This window comes from Falco punctatus (assembly GCF_963210335.1).
Source record: "Falco punctatus genome assembly, chromosome: 4".
Classification (NCBI taxonomy): domain Eukaryota; kingdom Metazoa; phylum Chordata; class Aves; order Falconiformes; family Falconidae; genus Falco; species Falco punctatus.
In genome coordinates this window covers 9,889,666-9,914,591 of record NC_137583.1, presented here as the reverse complement: position 1 = coordinate 9,914,591, position 24,926 = coordinate 9,889,666, and the positions used below count along the sequence as shown (strand labels likewise).

Genomic DNA, 24,926 nt, shown 5'->3' with positions numbered 1-24,926 from the left:
AAGCTGTGGGTTTCATCTTACTGCTTTGGGGCAGTTAGACTATCAAACAAAGAATACTTTTGCATATATTTTACTACCAGAATATGATTAATGTGTGATGGTAAGATCAATTCTACTGCCCAGGCCCCTGCGGTGTACATTTCAGATTCTGAAGACAATGTATCGTAACCAGTAATGTTTTATTTATTTTACTTTGTCCAATGAATTCTGTGGTCTTACTACTTTAAATTGAAACAGTGTAGCAGAGCACATGAAACTAATACCTCATGATAAAGAATAATGTATATTCAACTATTCATATCAGCATAACTACTAGTAAACTAACTATGTTGGTATTTTATATTCCATATGGTAATGGCATATGGTATTTTGTGCTGATTGTGTACTGTTCCCAAATGTGGTTTTATTTCTCATGCATAATTTTTGCTTATACTAATCTATTTTATTAAAAAGTGTTTTAGAAACAGGGAAGTGTGAAAAAACACCAGAGCAAGCATACTCAAAAAATACATTGTATCAAGGATTATGTTTGATATATTCGCTGTTTAAAAAAGAATAATGGTGGAGAATGTGTTCTTGTATTAATTTCCTGTGTTGAACTCCTCCTGTACCTTTAATGCAGGCCTAAAAACCTACTCAGCTTGGCTTTTTAACTGTTAGCATTTTCATTTCCATAGACATGTAGTCAGCTGTGGAAGAAAGAGAGGCTATGACACAGCTTTCTTTTATTTCCTTCTCTTTAAGATTTTGCATATCACAGACACCAGATGTTTTGCTTTGCAACTTTACCATGTTCTACTTTTCAGAATTCTACTTAGACAGAAACTAAAATGGGAGGTCGTGAGAGGGAAGGGTTACAAAAGACACAGTTAGCATTGGCATAAAATTGAACTTTTTACAGAGATTAAATATAAATTAATTTATAATTTATTCAGCATTAGATTAGAAAGCTTTTTACATTTTAACAGCACAAAGTCATATAACCCCACCAGGATTTCTGCCAAATACCATGTTTATATATGTAGTTGTGAAAGTCAATTTTTCTAGTATTAATTTTGGTTTTATGCTGTTTAGGTCTATCTTACAATTATGTGACAGATCCATGAAAGAGAACTGATTTTCAATTGAAGCTGCACAGAGCATCTAATGTATATTTGTATACTTGATTAGAAAGACAAAGGGAATCACTCTAAAATTCTTGAATAAATTTATTTAAAAATATACAATTCAATAGTTAAACCTATTATATTCTTTAGGACCTAGAAACAAGTTTAAACTGGGGCATGCAGTTTCTGGGATTTTTTTGTCAATATGTCAAGTATAACTTTGACAGAAATATCCCTGCTGTTTTTAGCGCTGTCATGTTGCCTGGTTATTACTGGCTAGCTGTGGTGGTGTTGTGTTTTTCAGAAAATTAACCTTTCTTAAAACACTCTGATAAAATACTGGTGATTTATGATATACTTCATGTCTATTGAGGTAGGTCTCATGTAGGCAAGGTTTCTTCTCACCATCGTATAGTGTATTTTTTGTTCTCAAGTGAACTTGATTTGGGAATCTAAACATGTCAGAAATCTACCAAGACACAGTTCTAGTGCTGTACTGACGGTCATTTTGAGCTGGGGAAAAGGAGTTTTTTCTTGTGAACCTTGACATTTTGTTAAAGGTGTGTCTAAAGGAGGAGAGAGCCTTAGGTGTATAGTTAATTAGAACTATAAAAAATATTTGAGACTATTTAAGGAAGGTACAGCTTAAGGTCTCAAAGTCTCTAGCATTGTAGAATGCTAACTCCCAACTAGAGTTCGTTCAACCTAGATAAGCTCAGCTGTTCATGTTCCAGTCACTATTTTCTGTAATTTAGAAATGATTGTACTAAAAAGAAATAAATTTTAAAAGGATAGCCTTGATTTTTTTTTTTCTCCCCCTCCCCCGAAACTGGTCTATTTTCTGGTTAGAGTGTCTTTTTGGGGATTCTTTTAGTTTTATGATATGTATAGTCTTAATGGATTTTATTTCTAACATTAACGAATGAGTACAAAACACAGATGCTGTAAATGGATTATCAGTTTGGCTAATCTATCTTTTTGTGCCTTACCAGGCTGATGCAAACTCTTGAGCACAACTACAGGATAAATCTGTTTTTCAAATAGAGGAATTCATACTTGTCTTTCTAGAAAAATTATCTGTAAGCTTGATGTGGATTCTTTTTAAAAGCAAAAATTATTATTTGAATTAGTTTTAGCCTCTTCTATTTTTCTAAGCAAGTCGCAGTTGCTTTCTTAGTAAAAATATATTAGCTTTTCTGTTATGTATTGTACCTACAAACTTTTATATGAAGTGCCTTCTAAGAATTTTTAATAGCATGGCAACATTTATTGATTACAGATTCATTGTTAATTTTTCAGTATAAATAAGTAGTGAATAAAACAGTGGTAGGACAAAGAAACTAGTGGTAGAAGTAAGTATAAAATGCCCTAGTTCCTTTAGCATAATGAAATAAGTGCAAGAAATGTATTCTCTAACTTTTGGGGTTTTTTTACTGAAAATTCTAATGTGGAAGGAACAGAGACAGTTTCCATGATCCTTTTGGGCCCTACATAATATTCTCTTTATTTGCCAAAATAGGATTAGTGAGCACATCTCATTAGGAATTTGCACATGATTTTATTTTAATATAGATGAAAGGGATCAAATTCCTCAAAGTCAAAAAAAGTAGAAAAAACAGTATCTGAGAATCCAATCAGATAGAAATCATTTCTGCAAGGATATTTTTTCTGTGCCTGCCAGGCAAAATTAGTGTGCCTTCTTTCCTGAAAGGTTGTATTCTAAGTAACAGAATCAGGAAAGCTTCTGGTAACTTAATGAATAAGATCCAGAGCAAAAGATAATTCAACATAGAAACAATTTTTTTTTTGAGTACAGTCTTAACAAAATAAAATATATGTTGGCGATATTGTTTCATTTTCATTAGAAGCTACTCTTAAATCTATTTGTTGATAAGCTTTTGTAGAAAGAAGTCTTGTTATTAAAAAAGATAAATATGTAATGTTTTTGTACAAAGCTATTTGTAAAAGCATTCTTTATTCTTCATGGCATTTATGACTTGACCTTCTACCCCATCACACTTTCATCCTCAGAAACATTGTATTTATAGTCCAGGTTTTCAAAAATACAATTTCACATCAGTCATCACCTTCACCTTCTGCTTCCTTTGAAATTAATGCTGCTTAGAACACCCATTAAAATTGTTCCCAAGTTCACTGAGCGTGTAAGGATCGTTGGATATCTCCCTCTGTTGCAATTTTTCTGTGTACTTAGAACATGTATAAGTATTTGTGAGCAAACGATAGAAAAAATCTTGCAGGTCCAAATAAATGCTTTTTACTCTTGCATAACCTGATGGTATTAAACCTGTTTTGATATGCCATCTTGAAAACAAGATGAAGTTTTACTGTTTACATCTGATACTTGGAATACTTGTATCTTTTAGAGAAACGATGTCTTGTGTCATAGTCACAAGTTAATTTGTAGGGAAAAAGAAGTGATTGCAGTCATTAACCCTAATGTATATGTGTATACAATTCTTAGACATATGAAGGACCAAAACAAGAAGGTTGCCAATCTGAAGCACAATCAGCAAATGGAGAAAAAGAAGAATGCACAATTGTTGGAAGAAGTTCGTAGGCGAGAGGACAATATGACTGACAATTCTCAGCATTTACAAGTGAGTTTATTTTTCAGTTGTGTTTTATAACCGTCAAGAAAAAAAATACACTTCTGTTCCACTGTGTGCCTTTCAAATTGTATAATGAATCTTTTCCCAGAAAGAGCTTATGGCTCTCACCTGTCCTACCAGAAGATGTACTACTAACTTCAGTTGCGTACATGAAATATTTGGTATTTAGAGTGAGGAAAAAGCAATATAATTTGAAGCCCTCTCCTCACAAGGACTGTATTTTACTTATTTAAAAACAAGTCCTTATTGTTTTGAGGAGCGTCAGAAAAAAGAAGGATAATTATCCTTTCTGGATTCTGTTTCTGTGCTATTCACAGCATTATATCCACAAGCCACAGTAAGGTTATGTGGTGTGGTTATGAATGTGCAGCATGTTTGAATATCGAGTAGTTATGTGCTGTGATTTTTTTTTTCTTTTTTTTTCTTTCCTTTTTTTCCTTGGCAGGCATTTACATAGCTGGGTGATTAGCTCTGTAAAATATGATTTAGTTTTTGAAGAGCACTAAACTGTGCCATATTTTCATGTGTAGAGATTGAATGCAACAACATTTGAGACCCATGAGTCGGTCCCTGTTCTGTCTCTAGATATAGCTCTTCACGTTAAATTCCACTGTCTGGGAATGAAATTCTATATCAGCAGGGATATCATCATCTGGTTTCATACTCAAATCATTTAATGGGTGTGATTTGATCTTATTAACTAACTCTCTGTACATGCATGTGTAGTAGATTAAAAGGGTGAGGATAGATTGTCTAACAGGTTAATGGTGAATTTGGAATCCTCACCAAAGATCGTTTTTATCTTATGTATTTATATGCAGCATAGAGTAGCTATAGCTGTCTAATCTGACACATCTCTACTAATCATTACTGCACAGTTATTACATCAATAACCTTTTTCTTACAGTTGGCAAGAAAAGGTAGTCCTATCTTTTTATTTAAGACAGACTTTTAACCTTTTGCTGAAAGTTTCTACAGTTTATAAGTCACTGGATTCAAGCATTGAGATTTGAAAGGTAATTAGCTGATCTGGTTAAACGATACACTACATATTAGGGAATTTGTATTAAAGACTACAAAACGAGTTTGATGCATGACTTAAAAATATTCTCTGAGATCTGACCATGAAAAAATATGAAGAAAAGTATTGATTTTTGTCAACAACGTAAATGTCTCCATACCCAGTGTTTCTAGGCAAGTCTGATTTACTGTGCAAAATGTCAATCTTGCTTTGTTCCGGTTGATATAATGGTTTTCTTCAAAATTTCCAGTAGATGGAACTTGACTTGTTTCATATGCTACTGTATTTCTCGTGTGTTCCTATATGCAAAATGGAGAAATTAACACCATGCCTCTCTTTGGGCTTAAGCTGGTGAAACTGTATGTCAGAATTAAGTTCAGGAAATGATATTTTCTTTATGCATCTGTGTAGTGTTATGTATACTTTATGGCCTTTGTCATTACATATGATTACATCACCATGCATTCTACTGCACATGATACATCAATAAAACCCCACGAAGTTTTTGACCTAAGAATATGTTATATCAAAATTAAATTTCAGTTTTGAGCAGCTACTTGCAATTAATGTGGTTCAATAAAGAGAATATATTAGAGCTATAATTTTTCCCAATATTATTTTGGAAATCTATGAGAGTGGGGTGATCACTAGAGAATAGAAGTAATTTCTAGGGTCTTTGAAGTAACTGCTATACTTGGAGCTTTCAAGTCATGTGATGAGAATGGGTCTACCAAATGAAAGCAGCACGGCTGAATAACCTGAATTTAGAAAGAAAAACCCGTCTGCTGTATAGCTCTTCTGTGCCGTACAGTTCATGAAAACCAGTTAACTACTATTTCTCTGTTATTATGCCTTAAAATGTTAATAATTTAATATTGTGTGCTTCGACATATTACTTTCAGTAATGTATGTGTGTATGTGTCATGGCCCATCCTACAGTTGCTGAGCTGCTAGGACAGTGAAAGAGAGGATCCTAGCTGCTTCTGTGTATCAGTAGGTGCTTTGCATTCCCCAACTCTTCCTCTAGTAGCTGTAAGAACAACAGGAGGAGTTGAGTGTTGGTTGTCTGTGCTGCTGGCATGCTGGTACAGCTAATCCTGCCTTCTCTGGCATAAGCAGAACAGGCAATCTGCTGCTCTTGTCAGTTTGCTGCCATAACTAGTTGTTTTATTTCCTGTGGCTAAAACATTTCCTCATTTCCTTGGCTTATTTCTTCCCATGTCTGCCTTCATGTTAACTGTTCTGTTCGTGCAGGGCTGGATGTGTTCTCTCATTGCAGTTTGATGCTTTAATGAATTAGACTGGCTGTCACTGCATGGATCACAGGGAAGGCAAAGCCCTGAAAATGGCTTGTTTGACTTAAAGTGAGCCATAAAACACCTGGAGATGTGCATTTGCAAGTAGAAGTTTAACTCTACAGTACTATGACATGTTCAAGTAAAACCCTAAGGGAGCAAAGTGAATGGAGAGGTGTGGAGAAAAGCAGCCAAACTTGCTGAACATCTGGCAGCTTTTTCCTTCTCCAGTAAATTAAGCTAGAGAGTTGCTTTGGTCTAGTAGGTACAGGAGGCCATTTCACTGCATCAAGCAACCCCTTCCAAAGTGGGCTTGATAAAGTGTCCTTTTTTTCTGTTGTTCTTGTGAGGGAAAGGAATTACTATTCTCTGTGGAAGTACTTTACGGTTTGTTTTCAAAAATGAAACACAAAGTTAATTGTTTCAGTAAAAGCTCATGATATGACATGTATATTTAATGGAAACATTTCCCTGCCATCAAAATGGAAGCTTAAGGTTTCCTTATCATTGCAAGGTTTGGGGAGCTTTTAGTTCTTCTACATAAGCACCATAGTGAATCCTGGAAGTAAAACAAATAGTTTGACATTGAATAGCGGAGGTAACATGCCTCTGATGTGCATTTATTCTGCTATAGGAGAGTATTTTGATTTAAAGTTTTTTGACTGGTATTATTTGTTTTATATGTGTAAGGCAGTTACAAATATTAAATGAATCTGATAAGTAGGTGGTTGCCTGGTTAAAAAGCCAAACAAACTAAAGCTCCAGTCAATTAGCCTTGGTATACAAAGGAACTTTTTTTCGTAAGAGTTATTTAAAAAAAACTCCTCCTCCTCTGTGGAGTTGTTTAAAGAGCAGGTATCTCTTAAAATGCAAGTTTTTCCTTTAAAAGTTTTGATCAAGAGCACTAGTGGATGCAGTTATGATTTTGATTGGCCTGTATGACTTGTTATTTCAGGGTAATTTTGACTTGAGGCTTTTGTAAGTTGTCACATAAAACTATGTCGTGTATTTAGCTTAAGATAAACATTTACTCCTGTAATATTTAGCCAGAAATGCCTGAATGCAGGGATGGAACCCACCTGCTTTCCGCAGGTCTGAGTATGCAGCTACATTTGTAAGTGTCCTAGATTTGAACTTATATATGCATGTGTTCAAAAGGATACATATAATGCAGTATGTAATAGGTAAATTTATTTTCTTTCCTACCCACCCAAGCATAAAATATTTTCCCCAGGAAGGAAAATATAAACTGAAGTTCTAGTGATGTGAACATATAGAGAATTCAAATTGGGATATAAAAGTTGACTAAATGAACAATCTGACAGAGTAGAATACTTGATCACTCTTTATATTAAATTTTGGTTTATAAATAATATGTAGAGTTATTAAAATGGAACAGTGGTGATCTAAGGATTTAAGTGAGGCAGAATTTGTGGGGAGACACTTGATGTGAGATATATTATGTGCTTTGAAAAAGAAATTTCTGGAAGTACTATACACCTGCTAATTAAAAATGAAATTAATTGGTATTTCAATCAATATTGAATTGACATCTTAGTAAACTATAGATATCTGACCACCTTTTCTTGTTACTGTTTATAATGCTTTCTACTATGTTTAGTAGAAACACCGTATGTTTATAGGCATTTATAACAGATAGTTCTTGTGTCTATAGTGTACTTGTTACATTTGTGAATGATGTATTGAGCTGTTAAGGTAAAGTATATCCTAAAATTCTCTGGCCTGATGTAATGATTGTATTTGTTGGCTAGCTGTGAGAAACTGGCTGTTAGCTAGCTGTGATAAGCTCAGCTGAGAAATAAGAGCAATTAGACTAGTCAAATTACGTTTACTCCAGCCAAGTCTCAATCTTTTTGCAGAAGTCCTGGGAAACATGTAATAAGAAAGCTAGTATAATTGTCCGTGGACCATTCAGGGCGTCATTCAGGGCAAACTGAAGCAATCTGTTGAATTGCCATCCGTTTTGTACAGCTCAAGTGGGGGTTGAAGCTCTACCCATTCAGCTGTCCACTTGCTTTCTGGTAGGTCTGACAAAGTTCAGAATTCTGTCGTTTCTTTGAAGCTTCAATAGGATACAATAGCTCCTGAGGCTTATAACATCATGTCTATTTGTGACATATTTCATGATCTTTTCAGATAAAAGCCTCTCAAAACTGGTTCATATCCTAGCATCAGTGCTTTCAGGTCAAGTTTGAATTTCTGATGGCCCCATCTCACAGCACTCCAGTGCCACTGCTGTGATGGAGAGTGCCCTGGGATGCCTGGGGAGGGAATTCACTTTGGTCTCCCTCAGCTATCAGCAATAATTGTGAGTGATGCTTCAGGTGTGGTTTTGGGGGGTTATTTGGATCACTGTAAAATTGGAAACATCAGGGAGTCAGACTTTAGATTATTTCTTGGGAATGAAGAATAGTTGTGAGGTTTTCTGCTTTTTCCTTCCACAAATCAAGGGCAGACCTGTGCAAATCTTGCCAGCCGTGATGGTCATACATTACATAAAGCATCACAGCAGGAGACCTGGCCCTTGAACACTTTATCATGATTTTTTTTGAGAATGTTATATCTAACATGCATTCATTTTTCTCCCTTTTTTGTTCATCTTAAAAAGATAAGCCTTTTTGAGAAATGCTGAGCCAAGAAATATACGAGTATCATGTCATAAAGTTGTGCATAATTCCTCAAATCTATTTGCAGGATCTTGAAATGTTATAGATGTGAAATATGTTTATTTCCTGAGATGTGTTTTTCTTGATTCTTGTATGGAACATGGTTGTTCCAGTAACACTGTTACCTCAGTTGAATTGGGAAAGAAAACATTTGCATAATGTTCAGAACTTGAGTGGATTTGGTTTTGATTCTGATTTTCAAACCTCCTGTAATAACAACAACAATGTCCTTTCTCTTCTCTAGAGTAAACAGTAAGAATGTGAGTGTAATAATATTCCCATTATGTCTCATCACATAACCTCAAAGGAAGTTAAATGTACACTTTTGTCTTATTATACTTTTCAGAAATGTAAAGTATCATTTTCATAAGTGAATCGAACCTTATGGAATCATATCTGTGCTAAGTTCAGAAACACTTCCTCTTTGGAAACCTTATGTAAACTGTCTGACACATACATGTCTCAAGAGAGGTACAGGGATGACCCTGAAAAAAGTTTAAAAGTTTAATACCCTTTTCTGCTCTGATCTACACAGCTTCTGGGTATTTCCACCCTTTCTTCTGGTTTATATACGGGAAAAGTTTTTGAGTCTCCTAATGTTTTAAATGCTTGGGTTATTTGTCACGATTCTCTTACAGGTAGCTTGGACTTTCTTTCAGCAGAAATCCACATGCTGAAAAGTAATATTTGACTAAAAAAACTGGTTTTGAGTGAGACAGTGTGTAGTTCTCATTTATTTCAAATATCATATACAGGCAGCTTGATCAATGCTCTAAGCCTGAAGTACCATGAAACAGATTGTGTACACATGTAAGTTTCCCAGGTGTGAATATCTCTCTTTTTAAAGTGTCCAGCATATTAGCCTTGCTTTGTCACTGGACATACTGAGGCAAGGCAAAAATTTCAGTTTTTCAATAGTTATGTACTGGCTGGAAATTTAGTCTTTAGATAATGAACAAACATGATTAGGAGAAAGTCTTATCAAAACAGATAGAAGAACTGGGTAGTTAATATTAACTGCTCTCTGATTCTTGCTATGTGAATATCTCTGATATCTTACTTGCTAAAAATAGAACCCAACAGATTTCACAGCTAGTCAGTGTGAATCCTTAAACTTGGATTTGTTTATTTTTCACTCTGTGCTTCAGCATATAATTTTCATCTTCAGAATAGTTCTAGAGATACAAAATATCCTGAAGATATTGCTCATTACCATATGGTTTTACCATTTTAAAATAAAAAAGAAGGATGGCCTAAACAAGGGCTATACCTGGCATCAATCTATTATGATTTTTCACTTAATGCAGTGTATTTCCTACTGCATTGTCTCAAAAACTTTGAAACTATAATATTAATAAAAAAGAGGAAGCTAGGGAATGAGATGAAGTCTTGTAAATAAAAATGAACAGAGCAGTGTAATCAGTTCAGAGACAGAGGAAACAGACGTGACTTATGCAGACAGGTATTAGTATATGTAGCTGACATAAGGCAGTAGAGAATTCATTGCATAAACAAAGTCTTGTATTTATTAGTGCTGAAATACATATGCAGTGAGAAAACTCAACCTTTAAAGAGGTTAAAAGCATGAGTTACTGTATTAAAAGTGAATTCTAGTTTAAGCGTGCATCCAAAGGTGGACCTATACCTCTTTGGAAGGCTTTAATAGTTCCAAGTGTTTAGGAGTTTTTCTGTCTTCAGAAGGCTGGTCTTTTTGTGGAGAAAGATGGAGCTAAGATTGGGATTTTGCCTTTTACACCATTCCTCTTTGATTTCAAGTGCATGCGTGAAAAACACCTTGTGGTCTAGCTCTGATGGTGGGAATTGTTCCCCACCTCTCATTTAGGTCTGGGCACAGAATAAGGGGAAATAGGTGATCACTCTTGATTTTTCCTTTCTCAATATTATGAGCAATCAGAACATACAGATGAGATATGATGGAGATGGACTTTGGGAAATACGTAGAGAGGCAAGAGAAAGGATAAGATGTGGCCTGCATGCAAAACTTGTGAAGATCTTACCTCTAAGATTTCTGCTCTCAGATACAAATACTTTGAAACAAAGGGCAGGGGGGGCGTTGCAAGTCTGTGTAGGTGTCAGCTGCAACAAGTCTTTCAGTCTTTAGTGTAAGTTAGTAAACAATCATAAGGTTTTGCTAGCAGTTCAGTGACAAATTCAGAAGATGGGGTAAGCTACAGCTAGAATGAAGTTCTCCCTTTAAAGTTTCCATCCACTTGTTTATGGAAAATACAGAACAGAAACATGTTTTTATTATGATTGCAGTGATTTAAAAACTTATTTTACCGGAACTTTTCTACAATTAAAGCAGAAGCTTAATAATGCACTTGACATTTTACATCAAAGACTGTGATGGTCTTGTGTTGTAGATGTTCCATTTAATATTGTAGTCCATGTAGAAATATTTTCATCAACCTTATTTCTAGAGTTTCACACTAAATTGTAATTTTTTTTGACTGGATTCATTTGTTAAAGCTGTTGCAAATACTTTTAAACAAATGAGCTGATTCCAAGTGCAAGTGAGCAATTTTTGAAATTTTTGCCTAAGTTCTCCATATATAGTCTACAGCATTAATAAACTAACATGCAAAGAAATAGAAAAGTCAATATTTTATGCTAGCTTTCTGTAACACATCGACAGAATTCTCTTCAATTTATTGCTTGAAAACTAAAATACTTTCTGGTATGCTTCTGTTTTCAAGCTATAAGTTCCTTGGGGACTGTAGGATTTTGCCTGTAAGCTGAAGTTCTGTCAGTTTGAAGGAAAATTAGTGTTAGTGTACATATGAAATAGTTTTACCCTTATGAAGCAAGAACTATGTACTAGCAATGGGAAGAACCTAGCACAGCAGATGACACAATTGTGTGCAGGTTCATGGGTACTTCCTTTGGCATTTGTCTACTTCTCTAATTATAGCTGGATTTTGCCAAGATAGAGCATAGCTAATAACTACAACCTCAAGAATGTCTAGACTTAGGCAAAATGTACAGCTTATAAATTTCACTTAAAGTTCAGGGAACTTTTTTTCTCTTGTGTGTATCTATGAAAAAGGCAGGATTGAATTTTCTTAAAGCAGTCATTTTCATGCAGCTGAACATAAATTTTTAATGGACATTTTGAAAAAGTTGAACTTAACAAAACTGTCTTTTCTGTGATTCATTGATAACCAAAATATATAAAATTCTTTGAGTGGAGACTCAGGCAGTGGGTAACAGAAAAAATAAACGGCCCTGTGATCATTTAGTGCAATATATTAAAAATTGACTACCAGATTAGTGCATACTTACAAAAATCAGACTAATCAGTTCAAACACACGTAAGACTATCAAGGACACAGCTAGTGTATTTATCTTCAGATTTCTAAGAAAAAATAAATATAAATTCAGATTGCAAACATGGACGGACGTTTAAGAATTTTCCTTCCTTGGCCTGTGGAAGTTCCATAAGTTGTGGATAAATTCCATATGTGTTGCTGAAATGTGTGTTGAACTTCAGCCAGTAGTTTAAGATTATGTTGAAGAAAATATTTCTAAAAGGTTTCAGATGAAGAGAAGTATTTGAGAGTCTAGAGAGGGCAGGAAGGTTGATTGGTAGGTCTGAGGATCAATACCAGAAGTGGTTTTTTTCTTTGGGGATTTACTTTGACATTTGTTTTCATTGTGCAATGTAATCCCCAGAAGCCAAAACTACTCTTGTTATAAAATGTCCCTGTGGACAATCTGTGAAAATCTCACTTGAAGATCAGTTTCTACTAGACTTACAGTCTCTTAAATCTTTTTTTCTTTGTCATAATTGCTAGGTTGACAAAAGTGACTCGGTGTTCTGTGGTATGTTGGTCTAACCAACTATAACATATAAAAAAAGTTTAATGGGTAAGACGTTATCAGTACAACTGTCATATGTAGTTGTCATGTTGTTTCGTTCATCTAGAGTATTAAATTATATGAGTATGTATAAAATAACATGAATTTATTATTTTTGGATTTTTAAGCAAGGACACAGTATTATAGAACATTATATATAATTATTAGTACAACCTTTGCACTATTACAAGGACTTCTAGAGCATCCCATATAAGAAAGTCTGAATACTGACTTTCTCATCTTTCTCAGTTTCTACTGTTAAGTCAGAAACATAATATTTTCCAGTGTTGTCTAAGTAATCTTAATTCACTGACTTTAGTTACCCAAGAATAAAACTTGGGCATCTTGATTAGCAAACGAAGCTAAATTTGTATATTCTAGCATAGTTATTTAGAAATTTGTGAACTGCAATTATTTACAACTATTTTATGTTTAGATTAAGTAAGTTATTTCTTCCATGTGCTTTAATAAATGCTTTGTTAGTTGAAAAGGGCATATACGGCAAGGCACAGGAAGGAAGAGAACCTGTTGGGAAAACAAAACTGCAATAATAGGAGAAAGGATAAATTTAATGTGATACACCTTTTTTTCTCCCCCTCAGTATTTATGTAATAACTCACACATGTGGGACTCCTGCAGTCTCCAGGGGGCAATCACATTCAACATGCATCAAAAGAAATAGTTCAGTTAAACCAACTCTCCCTACCCAGCAATAATTACCACAGGTTTACACTGAGATATAGTTGCAAAGGTTAGTCAGTAGGGCATCTGCAAATCAAGTCATATGTCAACTCTACATCAATAACCTCATTATAATACATGTTAGTATTTCAGCACATGACTGTCCAATATAGCATTCCACATATAGTTCATTTTTAACTTTTGCATTGACTTATAGCTCATCTAATATTTTACTAACTTACGTATTTAAACACTCTGTATTACATAAATTATAATCAATGACAAAAACAATGATTTAGACTGCAATTCTGCAAAGTGAAATTGCAATAAAATGTCTGACCCTATTTGTGTAGCTGTCTTCAATATAAGATGAATATAGGAAGTTTAACCCTGTAATATAAAAACAATATAATGGAAATGCCTATTAGCATCGATTTTCCAATTTAGGCATTGCCTAAAAAATTTACCTATGCTTTTTTTATTTTTAGTTTTCACAAATGAAAGCTATTTCCCTATATATAAACTAGCAAAAAATTAATTATATTCTAAAAATACAACTGATTAGCTAAATTCTATGCAAACTGTATCTCCATATACTTTGTTGCATTCATAGCTTATCCATGGGCTATAACAATTTTTTGTTGAAAGCTTGATAGGCTGGATGAAAACATAAAAAGGTTTTCAAAAACCTCCTTGTGGTCTGCATCAAGCTCAGATTTCTAGCAAGTTTCATAATTCGGTCTTGTATTTACCGGTGCTAGCTGTTGCTGCTTTGTCACTCTCTGCAGATCATTTTGAATAGCATGCAAGTCTGTTACTAATACATCTGGTCAGTAGCAAAAGTTCTGCTTGAGGTAAGCCTAGGCACAATTATTTTGGTTGGTGGCTAATAAGCCAGACTTATACCACTTATCTCTCATTACCAGTGTTTAGCCTTACACCAGTGTGTATTACACCAGTGTGTAATAGCCTTACACACTATTACTTCGACTACCTCGTGTTACAGGCTGGAAAGAGAAGGGAGGTGACGGTTCTTCATTGCATAATCTTGTCTAGAAGACTCCCACCTTTGAAAGTTTTCTTAAAATTATTTATTGTAAACACATCTTGCTTTGAGAAGCTTTCAAGTGATAGGTTTCATGAGAAGATTTTGGGACCAAATTTCACTGTTAGACTTTCTTTGCCAATCCCTTTATTTTTTAATTATTGAGTTTAGTTGGGCAGAATTTACCCAGGAAAATTAGGGATGGTAGAACAGATAAGGCAAGGGAAAAAGGAGGTGACTTTTAAATCTCAAGCTGAACCATCCAATCATGGAATAAAAGTAAATATACTTCACTTCTCACTTAAACAAATATAATGTGCTCAGATTACACCCCTTTATAAATAAAAAAGTATTGGTCACATACTGAAATTTGTAGTCACTTAGAGCAAAGTCATACTCAGATTTTGACTTCTTAATTATGGTTATATGAGAATAAATTGTTAATATTTCAGGTTCCTACCTGATTTGTAATACATGCAAGTTAAAACAGCATGCACAGGCTGCCAGAAAATGCTCATTTGTGACTAAAGGTAAAGGTAAAACTTCAAGTGTTCAATTAAGAAACCACACATTTGCCAAAGCATACTGTATTAATGGATCTCAAAGTATTTTACAGAACATAGGTATAACAAATATATTGAAATAAACTGAGGCATAAGGAATGAAGTTTATGTGCAACGTGTCCTAGATGGCTAATGCCACCAGTAAAGCATGTAGACTTAGTCTTAGTCTATCCAGTATTCCATTTACTGGTCTGAACTGTTAAATTACAAGATTTTGATGTGGTGTGTTACTCATGATAATAAAAATGTTTGCTAATGAATTGATACTGATTGATATACTAACTGCAGATGAATTTTGATATAGTTTTTGGTCCAGTGAGTGACTGGAGTGAAATATTGGTCTTCAGCATGTGAAACATGAGGAAGACTATGTACTACATTAACAGTTTTGCAGCAGCTAGGCAGTTTTACTAGTCTCTTGCTTCTCAAAGTATGGTCTATAATAGCAGCATATGAAGAAAAAAAGAGTACTATCATTTACAGTTTAGGTTTTTTACAATGGCCTCAGATTTTTTTTAAACCTGAACTATCAAGATAATCAGATAATTCAACAACAAACTACACTAGAGTAGAGTATATTAGATTTTATAGAAGGCTGTTCTTTCAAGTTATGGCTAGAGTCGTTACTACCTTAAGCATTTATTTGAGCCTGTTTGTATTTTTCCATTTCTCTTTCTTGGGAAACAGTCTGTTCAGCTTTCTGTATCTGAGAGAGATTCCTTCCCTAGAAATACCTTGGAGAGAGCTTCATAGTTATGGATATATTTGAATTCCTAACGTTTTACAATGTTTTTTGAAAGCTGAAGAGGGACTTTTTACAAGGGCATGTAGTGATAGGAGAAGGGGTAATAGGTTTAAACTGAAAGAGGGCAGATTCAGATTAGATATTAGGAAGAAATTACTTTCTGTGAAGTGGTGAAACACTGGAACAGTTTGCCCAGAGCAGCTGCGGATGCCTCATCCCTGGCAGTGCTCAAGACCAGGCTGGATGGGGCTTGGAGCAACCTGGTCTAGTGGAAGGTGTCCCTGTCTATGGCAGGACGGTTGGAACTCCAGTAGGTGATCTTTAAGGTCCCTTCCAACTCAAACCATTCTATGATTCAATAAATAAATGTATTAAAACAATTTAAGTTTTTTTCCATGATACCTTTCATCATTGCTAATAGGGAAAAATGAACTTAATTTAAAAGACTACTTTGATGTAGCTGGATGAGCTATAAAAATATTAACTTAGAATCTTAAAACCAAAACTATGCACAGAATGCAGATTTTTTCATATTCCTTTGAAAAAATACATTTTGAGTTATTCTTTGTATTTCTGTGGATATTTAGTGACATGGATTAGAAATACTTTTACAAATGCATTTGTTCTGTAGTGGGGTGGAGTTGTATTAAACAATATTATTTGGTATAAGCCAGTCAGGTTTCTTTTCACAGTTGCATATTGGCGTAATGAAAGAAGCATTTTACACATACTCTTTAGCTGTCACATACCTTTGTCATATTGAGAATGACCATAATTTATCCATCTAGAAGCTATGACAAAGATAAAAGCCAGGTGTATATGATCCCCCTTCTCTCTCTTTTTTTTTTTTTTTTTTTAAACTTCAAAGGGACATTATAACAATGTGAATAGTGTGTCACATGAGTGCTATAGTCCCTTGACTTTGAAGAAAGAATTTTGTGTTTTCCTGCATATGGGGGAAATTCCTGGCTCTAGTAAAGTTAATGGGAATTTTGCCACTGCCTTGTCAGACAAAGATTTCTCACACGAAGAGAAAAATAATTCAAAAACCCCTGTACAGACAAAAAATAAACTTAGAAGGTCATTGAGAAAGCAGATTTCAAGTACAAATGAAAACAGTGCATTGTCATTCATCATTTACATCTGATCTGTTGACGGGCATTGTAATGTGTGAGAAAGTCCTTCCGCAGTCAGCTGTAAGGTTTGTCAAGACTGGCTTTTCTGTCTGGGTGTTCTTTTGTATGCACATTTGGCAGCCACGTCCTAGCAAATATCATTACTTCTCTTAATACAGACATTAGAAAAGGCTGTTAGATGGCTGCTGTCTGGTTCTTGTGTTTTCAGCATAGGCCTTGATCCTTTATGCATGATGGCTTTGTTCACCATTTTATTATAAAACAGATAAACACTACAAAATTAGCGGCATAAGCAGGATAACTGGTATCTTAAATTCCTTCTCTTTTGTATCTTTTCTCTAAATGTGAAATAGGAAGATCACAAGAATACTAGAAAGCTAGCATATAAGACATCACCTAATAGCTGCCTACCTAGAAAACTGCTGTGAATACATTCATGGGATACCTGGATGAAGGTATCCTAAGTCTGTTGTGGTAGGATATGAATTACTAACTGTACATAGCTGCCTGACATAAACTAGCTTGTGTATTGTTGGTTTTCTAAGGTGCTCTATTCCAATTTTCAACTGCAAATTAAATTCTTTCCTTACCTAATTGAAATGTGAATGAAGTACCTATTAAATTAAAATATGTATGGAATTGCCTAGTAGACAGTTAGGTGAACTAATTTATCTGAGGTCCTGGAAATGTTTTAAAGACCTAAAAGGGAAAGTTTCATACAATTTTTGTCCTGGATGATCCCACAAATCGTGATTTCCCCGTTCACTTTGCTGTGGTACTTTGTATAACAGGACGTTATAAAATACATGTGAAGACACTTGAAGAATATTTATTTTTGAGACTTCCCTGTGCAGAATTACCCTGCAATAGCACTCTCCTGGTCATAATAAGGGAAACAAGGAGCATACAGAAACATTTTAGCAGTAATGCTGATCATGGTAATGAGCAAGCTGCAGCTGAATCCAGAGGGATCGAGGAGGCAGGACTGGGGATAGGAATGGGCACAGGGGTGAGCTGGGATATGGAGGTCCAGGGTCTGTAGGCAGGGGGTGAGAGGAGGCCTCAGGTGATGTCAGTTAGGGACATTAAGGCCTGCTGGTGTCCTCAAGGCCCTGACAGCAGCCCCCCAGTCCCGCTTCCCCATCCTTCTCCCTCCTAGAGGTCTGGGCCAGGACCGGGGGTGGTGTAGAGGACTTGGAGCTGGGTCAGCATCACGGCAGGGACACGGCTCAGGGGCCTGCAGCTGCTGGGGTGGAGTTGCTGTTTGGGGCTTCCACTGAAGAACCCCCCTTCTGCGCGCACGCTGAGAGGGGGCCCTGAGGAGCCTTGACAGAGAGCCCTGAGAGGCCGTGGCTGGGCAGCGGGTGGCTGCTGGGGGGGCAGAGCCCAGGGCCATCAGGAGGGGGCACGCCAGCAGGCTCTGTGGTGTGGGACTGCAGCAGGCCAGGGCTCGTGGCCAGGCCACATGGCAGGCCAGCTGCCCCCTCAGGAACTGGGAGCACAAGGCCACCCAGGCAGGGGCTGTGCCTCTGCCAAGCTGGTCTAGTCCCACAGGATCTCAACATGGTGGACAGAGCTGGGTGCTGGCAGCAGGGTGAATCCACGGTCCTGGGCGTGACCAGTGATGAGCTGGGTCTATGGGCCATTGGAACCAAGTCAGGAGAAGCAGGAGATGAGGCCAGAGGCCTGGCTGGGGCGACAGGCTGCCACGTACCCTCCAAGTCCACTCAAGAGATGATATACCAGTAGCCAAGGGCTGCCCTCGCTCTGGGCAGTAGGGGTAGAAACAGGTAAACCTACAGTGTAGTTCTGGCAGATATATTGTGTATTATGTAAACTGTTTCCTTCACCTTCCTGTTGGGACCAAGTTATTTCATGCAGAAAACCAATACAGATATATATATTTATAACAAAGCAGGAATCCTTCAGTCTGTAAGGGGAAGTGCTAAAAGGTAAAGACTTTCTGGAGCCTGTGTACATCCTTTTCTTTGTCTGTCTCTGCTCAGTATTTTAGCCAGGCAGTGCCTACCTTGCACCACTGAGGTATATCTCAAGTGGAAACATCACTCAAGTACAAGGCAATAGCCGCAAGATCGAAAAGAAATGTTTTGCATAAAAATACTACTTTAATTTTAAATAGTTGTATAGTAATCATTCAATTAAATAATTGTAAGTAATTGAAGTGTTACTATATGGTATATTCAGATTAATATTTCTACCTGAAATTTCTGAGGGTGGTCTGGGTTGTCTTTGAATCTGTGGTTGTGTTAGACTTCAACTACAGCAGATTTAGTTAACGGACACAGACATAAGTGCCTCTTCTTTTGAATCAACTTGCTTACAGTTCTGGAATATACATCACCAAAGTTCATATATAGGTGTAGATTTCTCCTCTCTCGTTCAGTGGCTGAAGTATGTAATGTTGACTTTAATGCATTAAACTACTGGCGGGTAGACTCAATTGCATATGTTGAAAATGATGTACGCAGCTACTTTGAAGCATTATAGCATGTTTGCCTGTGGTTCTGTTGCACTTTTTCCTTGTGAAAAGGGTCTTATAAGAAAATAGAAAGTGCAGTTTCAAAAATTGATAAATTTTTAAAGATGTGCTTCCCTCTTTCCATGATCTATTAATATGTTTACGTATTCATCTTACAACTGTTTTTTCTTGCTCCTGTTCTAGGATTGATGTTGTAATTACACAGTTTGTTGCACATGTATTAAATTCTCCTTCACAGGTTATACCATATGTGCAGTGACCATCTGTCTGTTGACTCAGAGATGAATATAGCAAGTGTAAACCTATCAGTCTCTTCTAGCAAGATTCTGAACAGTCTGGTGTCTCTGATAGGGTGTGTGGTATTTTTGTCCTTTTTAAAATTTATTTTATTTCCCCCCCTCAAATTCATAGTTCCCAAGACTAGTTCTTGAGTAAAAAACAGTCCAGATGTTTTTTATCATGATTGAAAGTCATTAATCAGGCAGAATGTAACCATTGCATTTGTGCTTTAAAGGAAAGTGTAATCAATAATAAATTCAGTGAGCTAGTGATGAAGGACTTTAATGTTTTTCAGAATGTTAGGATGCTGCAAAAGAGCTCAATATTTCCACAAAAATTCGAAGTGTTTGGTACTGAATATGTATTCAGAAAGAAGAAAGAGCTTTTCTGCTATGTTTTAATGGAATAATGGAACAAAATCTGAGTCAAATGCGGTCCATAATATGAATATGTGAGCTTATACATAGCAGTATGAATCCTGAAGGCCATTAAATTATTTATCTTTAAAAAATTATGTAGGCTACTTCCATACAACTAGAAATTACAAATTGTGGGGGAAAAGTATTTTTTTGTGTTTGTGTGTTCTGGGAAGAATCTCTCTTTGGTAGAATTAATATTTGGAATATACAAATGGTTGTCTGCCTAAGAGAACATGAATTTTCTGAGGCTTTTAATCTCAGTCACATTCAGTATCCATATTACTTTACATATTTTTTTCCACAATCTGAAAATTTTGTCCAGTATTAAAAGTATATAAATCTAAATTTTGACTCAATTTTTATTTTATGTTGATTTGTGGTTTATGTATATAAAAGGTTGTATTTATTCCCCTACACTTTCTCAGTTATGTAGTTTTGTCAAAAACTGCATGAACATCCGCACAAAGCCTTGCCTTTATTTTTCTTCTCTTTTAAATGATCCACATATCTATATGTATGTTGGCAGTATCGTGTCTTCATATTTAGATCTTGATTCCCGGTGTTGAATACTTAAGGAATTTTGTTTTGGTGCATCCATAGGTATTAACAATCAACACATTCTTATTCTTCATAAACCACTGCAACATCCTTGACAGATGTTGCATTCAGAGAACCTTGCAAGTTCTCTCTTCTTGGTGTAAATGAAGTAACACAATTCATGAGGTAAAGCTGGAAAGCAAGCAAAATGTAGCTTATGTTCTCAAATGTGCTACTACTGCTGATATTAACTGCTGGTACTGTACCCTCTGTAGTTTAGTATTTTCAGTGAAATAAAGAAACCGAATATTAGCCTGTGGTGATTAAATAACATTAAATTGAAACCTGGTTTAAAAACTGGGGATTGAGGGTGATGCTCAAAAATAAGGAAGTTGGTCAAAACGAAATTAAAAAGGAAGTCGAAGGAGTACAAGCTTCATGAAGGAAGGCTATTTAGAGAAAATTATATTGGCTCAGAGGAAATGGATACCACCTATCAAAAACTACTTTAGGGAAGACCAAATGGAAACCAGCATAGTTAAACAGCAGGATAAAGGAAAGTTTCAACAGCAAACAAACAAACAAACAAAAAAATCTTTCAAAACCCTGAATTTTCCCAGTTGAGAAAAATAGAATCATAAATCCTGGCCAGTAAAATGTAAAAAACACAGATAGGCAGACCATGAAATGCACGCAGCACAATAAGAAGTAAGTAATGAAATGCATTAAAACTAGTAATTTTCCAATGTGTCAGAAGGCGGAAGCCTGCCAGAGAATCTATAGAGCCAAAGATAATTAAGATGTAGAAAGACTGCTTTCAGAAAATAAGGTCATAAGGTCAAAAAAAATGAAAGCAATTTCTTCGTCCTTTGTTCACAGCTTGGGTAGTTTGCTTCTGGAACTCCTTTTTATGGACAAAATATTGGAAGATTTATCTCAGACTGAGGCAACAGTAGAAGAGATTACATAACAGTTACCAAATTAACATCATAGGATCAGTGGATAATTTAGGTTGAAAGGGACCTCAAAGGGACCATCAAGTTCAACCTCTTGTTCAAAGCAGGGTGAGCTTGTGGTCAGGCCAAGTCATTGTCAGAATCAAGTAGTTTTCATTCTAAACTTGGAAATTAGAGGTGAAATATGTGAATTAATAACTCTGGTGAATAACTTAAAATTTCCTTTTTACCAGAGGACTGGGAGGTGAGTAATGTGACACCTGTTTCTACAGAGGGTTCCAGGTAAATTTTGGAAAACTGCCTGTACATATGACATCTATATTAGACAAATCAAAAGAAATTGTTTGGAAAAAAGAAATTAGCGGACACATGGCCAAAGGTAGTATGTTGCTAAAGAGGCGAAGTGCTTTTCCTAAAATTAAATAATTTCTGATGAATTCTCAAGTCTTGATGTTTTTCAAAAGTCCCATAAGATTCTGTGTTGCCACTGGTTGGTGTGTTTTTAAAAGGCCTGGACAAGAGAGTGAATAGTTTAATGAAATTCAGTGACATCCACTTGAAGACTAAGGTTTTTTCTTTGATTGTGGCTCCCTGAAAACTCATAGGAAACTGGATAGTATTTAAAACCAAAACTCATAAGTGTCATTTAAAATAATAAAACAGACAACTGTAACTGAATAAGAAAATAAGAAAGCTGTTCAGATATGAAGCTGTGCAATCATGTTACTAAATGCAGTACTGATGGCAAAAAGCTTAAATATTACAGGGAAGAGTGTAGTGAAAAGGCTTATGCACAAGTTTTTGGCAAACTCAGGCTGATTTATGATGGTAGGAGGAACTCTGTGGGTTTGCATGGTTTTGACCCTAAACCTGCAAAAATATGTTGGATTTGGCAACATTTCATTTGGAGTTTTTGGCTTCCTTTAAGCCCAGAAGTCAAAGCAACATTTGGGATATGAACCAAAGCCAAAGAAAAGGTTTGGATGAACCATACATACGATAACAGCCAAGTTTCACACAACTCTAATTATCATAATGATTTTCCCCTTTGTTCCTTCATACTTTTTTCCGGAGCTGCTTTTCTGTTTCTGAATCTTAATGGATAGAAGTCTCTATACCGAGTAAAAGTGTTTTTAATATATGTGCATAAGGAGGTGAAAAATGAGAGCTCAAGGGTTTTCTCTCTCATTTTTGTCTTACAGCAGAATTTGAACAAAAAAGGTTGTAGATACCACCTGAAATGATGAAGTGTCTTCCTGTCCATTTTGGAAATGTTTTATTTTGTCTCTTTGGTGGAAGTGATAATGTTACATACTTGGCCTTCTGTGTTTCAGAGTATGAAATGGCATAATTAAGACATCCAAAACACTGAGCAGTTGAAGAATGGGATATGGTTTGGCTTCTTTCTATCACTCATTAACAAGTATCTCTTAAATTCTGGTAACGTAAATACCACTTTCAATGAGGACAGTCATGCCTGTACAGTAAATGGTGCATGTTCTGCATCTCATTTGGATCTCATGAAACTGCAGGGTATGATACATTCAAGCTGCTGGTCTGAGAAAACGTCTCAAATCCATAGTCTGATGTATGCACATCAGACACTATACATATGGTAAATGATAAACATACCATATGGGATTTGGAAAGTTAAGAGTATCAAATTCCTCTCCCATTATTTCTTCTTACATTGTATGGTCAAATCAAAAACATATTGTTCTTCACATTATTAAGGGGTTATGTTTGTGGCCCCATTTAAAAGGTTACAGAACTGATCACACTTTAAGCTTTCCTTTGGCATAAAAATTTTCCTGGTTACCTTTGGGTTGTCATTTAAAAAAAAAAAAAAGAGGGTGTGTGAAGTTTGCAGAAGTTCAGCCAATTTTTGAATTACAGAGTTTTGAAAACCTTAACCATACAGCTCTAAAAATCTGAGTTTAAGGCTCATTTTGAAAACTTATTTTTCCAGAATTTTGTTGCATATATTCTGAAGATGTTATCTGGAAAGAATAGTTGCAGTCCTGACAGTATTGTGACTATATATGCAGTTTCACGGTAGTTTTATTTTTTTATGTTGGCTTTGTGGACTGGGATAATAGTATCCTCAGCTGAACTGTCAAGTGTTTGTCTAAAAATTATAAATTTAGTGTCTGCTTCATTTACTTCCATGTGAAAAAATTCTTTTAGTCTTACCCCGAAATTGAAATCAGTTACGCTATTGAAGAAATGTGAATTTGCATTAGGTTCATCATTCATCTTTGAACTCTGTTACAGAGCAAATATTTACCTTCAGTTCATTAAAAAGAAAGTGGAAGCAGTGACTGCAGTAAACTATGGCAATAGGAGCCCATGGGTACTAGGGGAGGAACTAGAAAACAAAGCCCCTTGGAAAGTTTAAGTCAGGAATTGAGGAGAGGGAGAAGACAGATAGATTTTGTTACTCTGAATGCTGCATAACCAACCTCATTTCTCAGCTTGCTACTTGTTTGGAAAGTAAGGGCTGTATATCCTGAGTGCAATGCAATGCAGCTCTATTAATGTGTCTCCTTCCCATGGTAAGTCTATATCTGAAACAGATTATTGAGAGAGACTCTTTCATGCTACATGCACCTCTGTGGTTGAATGCTCTCTGTAGGTTAGTGTAGACTCCCCACCCCCAGCTTTGGGGCATGGGTTGGGGGGTGTCCAAGTAGCTTTCTGCTATAACTAAGACTAAAAAAGCTGGAAGTGTGTTTCCTTTGATGTCTCTGTTAGATTTTCTAAGTTTAGTTTTTCAGCAAAAGATCTGCACGTCATTCATAAGCAGTAGGGATATGGCTTGGTAATGCTTGTTTCATGTGGAATGTATAGCTATATCTTTCTATGAAGATGCTACAGGTTTTTCTTCTAGACGTGACACACTGAAGCTGAAGAATATGTGGAAGAAATTATATTCCACCCTTATTTTATGTCCTTCTCAGCATCCTCTTCTCCAGGGACAGGCAGCAGAGAGAAGGTTCTACAGGTAAAGACTTTATGTAGATTCATAAACATGTGAAAGGCTTCTGCACTCTTATACTAACACTTCTGACAGTTTGGCTCAGTAAATAGACATTTGATTAGTGAGGGCACTCTCTGAAAACTCTACAGGAAAGATGAGTCAGACACGTAATACTATAGTCCTGGGGAAACTGGGATAAAAGTTTTCAGTCTGAAGAGATATGGAATACTAAAAATACATGGGATTTATATGTAACCTCCTGCTACCACCATACAGGCTTTTAAAATTAATTATTTTTTACCTTATAAAAAGTATCTACTGTAAAAATGAAAATGCCTATTTCTTTTTTTGGTGCCCTAATTTGCTTTCACAATACAAATCTTCAGCTTTAGACAGTGGTCTTAATTCTGTGCAGTGTACTTAGCTAAGAAAGTTAACAGCTGAATAGAAGATTCAGAATGACATCA

At 35.7% G+C, this 24,926-nt stretch overlaps 1 protein-coding gene across 12 annotated transcripts in view; it reads left to right on the top strand.

Moving 5' to 3' along the window:
- Positions 1-24,926, top strand: part of ERC2 (ELKS/RAB6-interacting/CAST family member 2) — a 481,052-nt gene that overhangs the window by 263,046 nt on the left and 193,080 nt on the right. For all 12 annotated transcript variants that reach the window (XM_080384963.1, XM_080384960.1, XM_080384958.1 and 9 more), the window contains one exon: positions 3,589-3,724. In XM_080384963.1, coding sequence (XP_080241089.1) covers positions 3,589-3,724 — 136 coding nt within the window. The remainder of the gene's footprint in view (positions 1-3,588; positions 3,725-24,926) is intronic.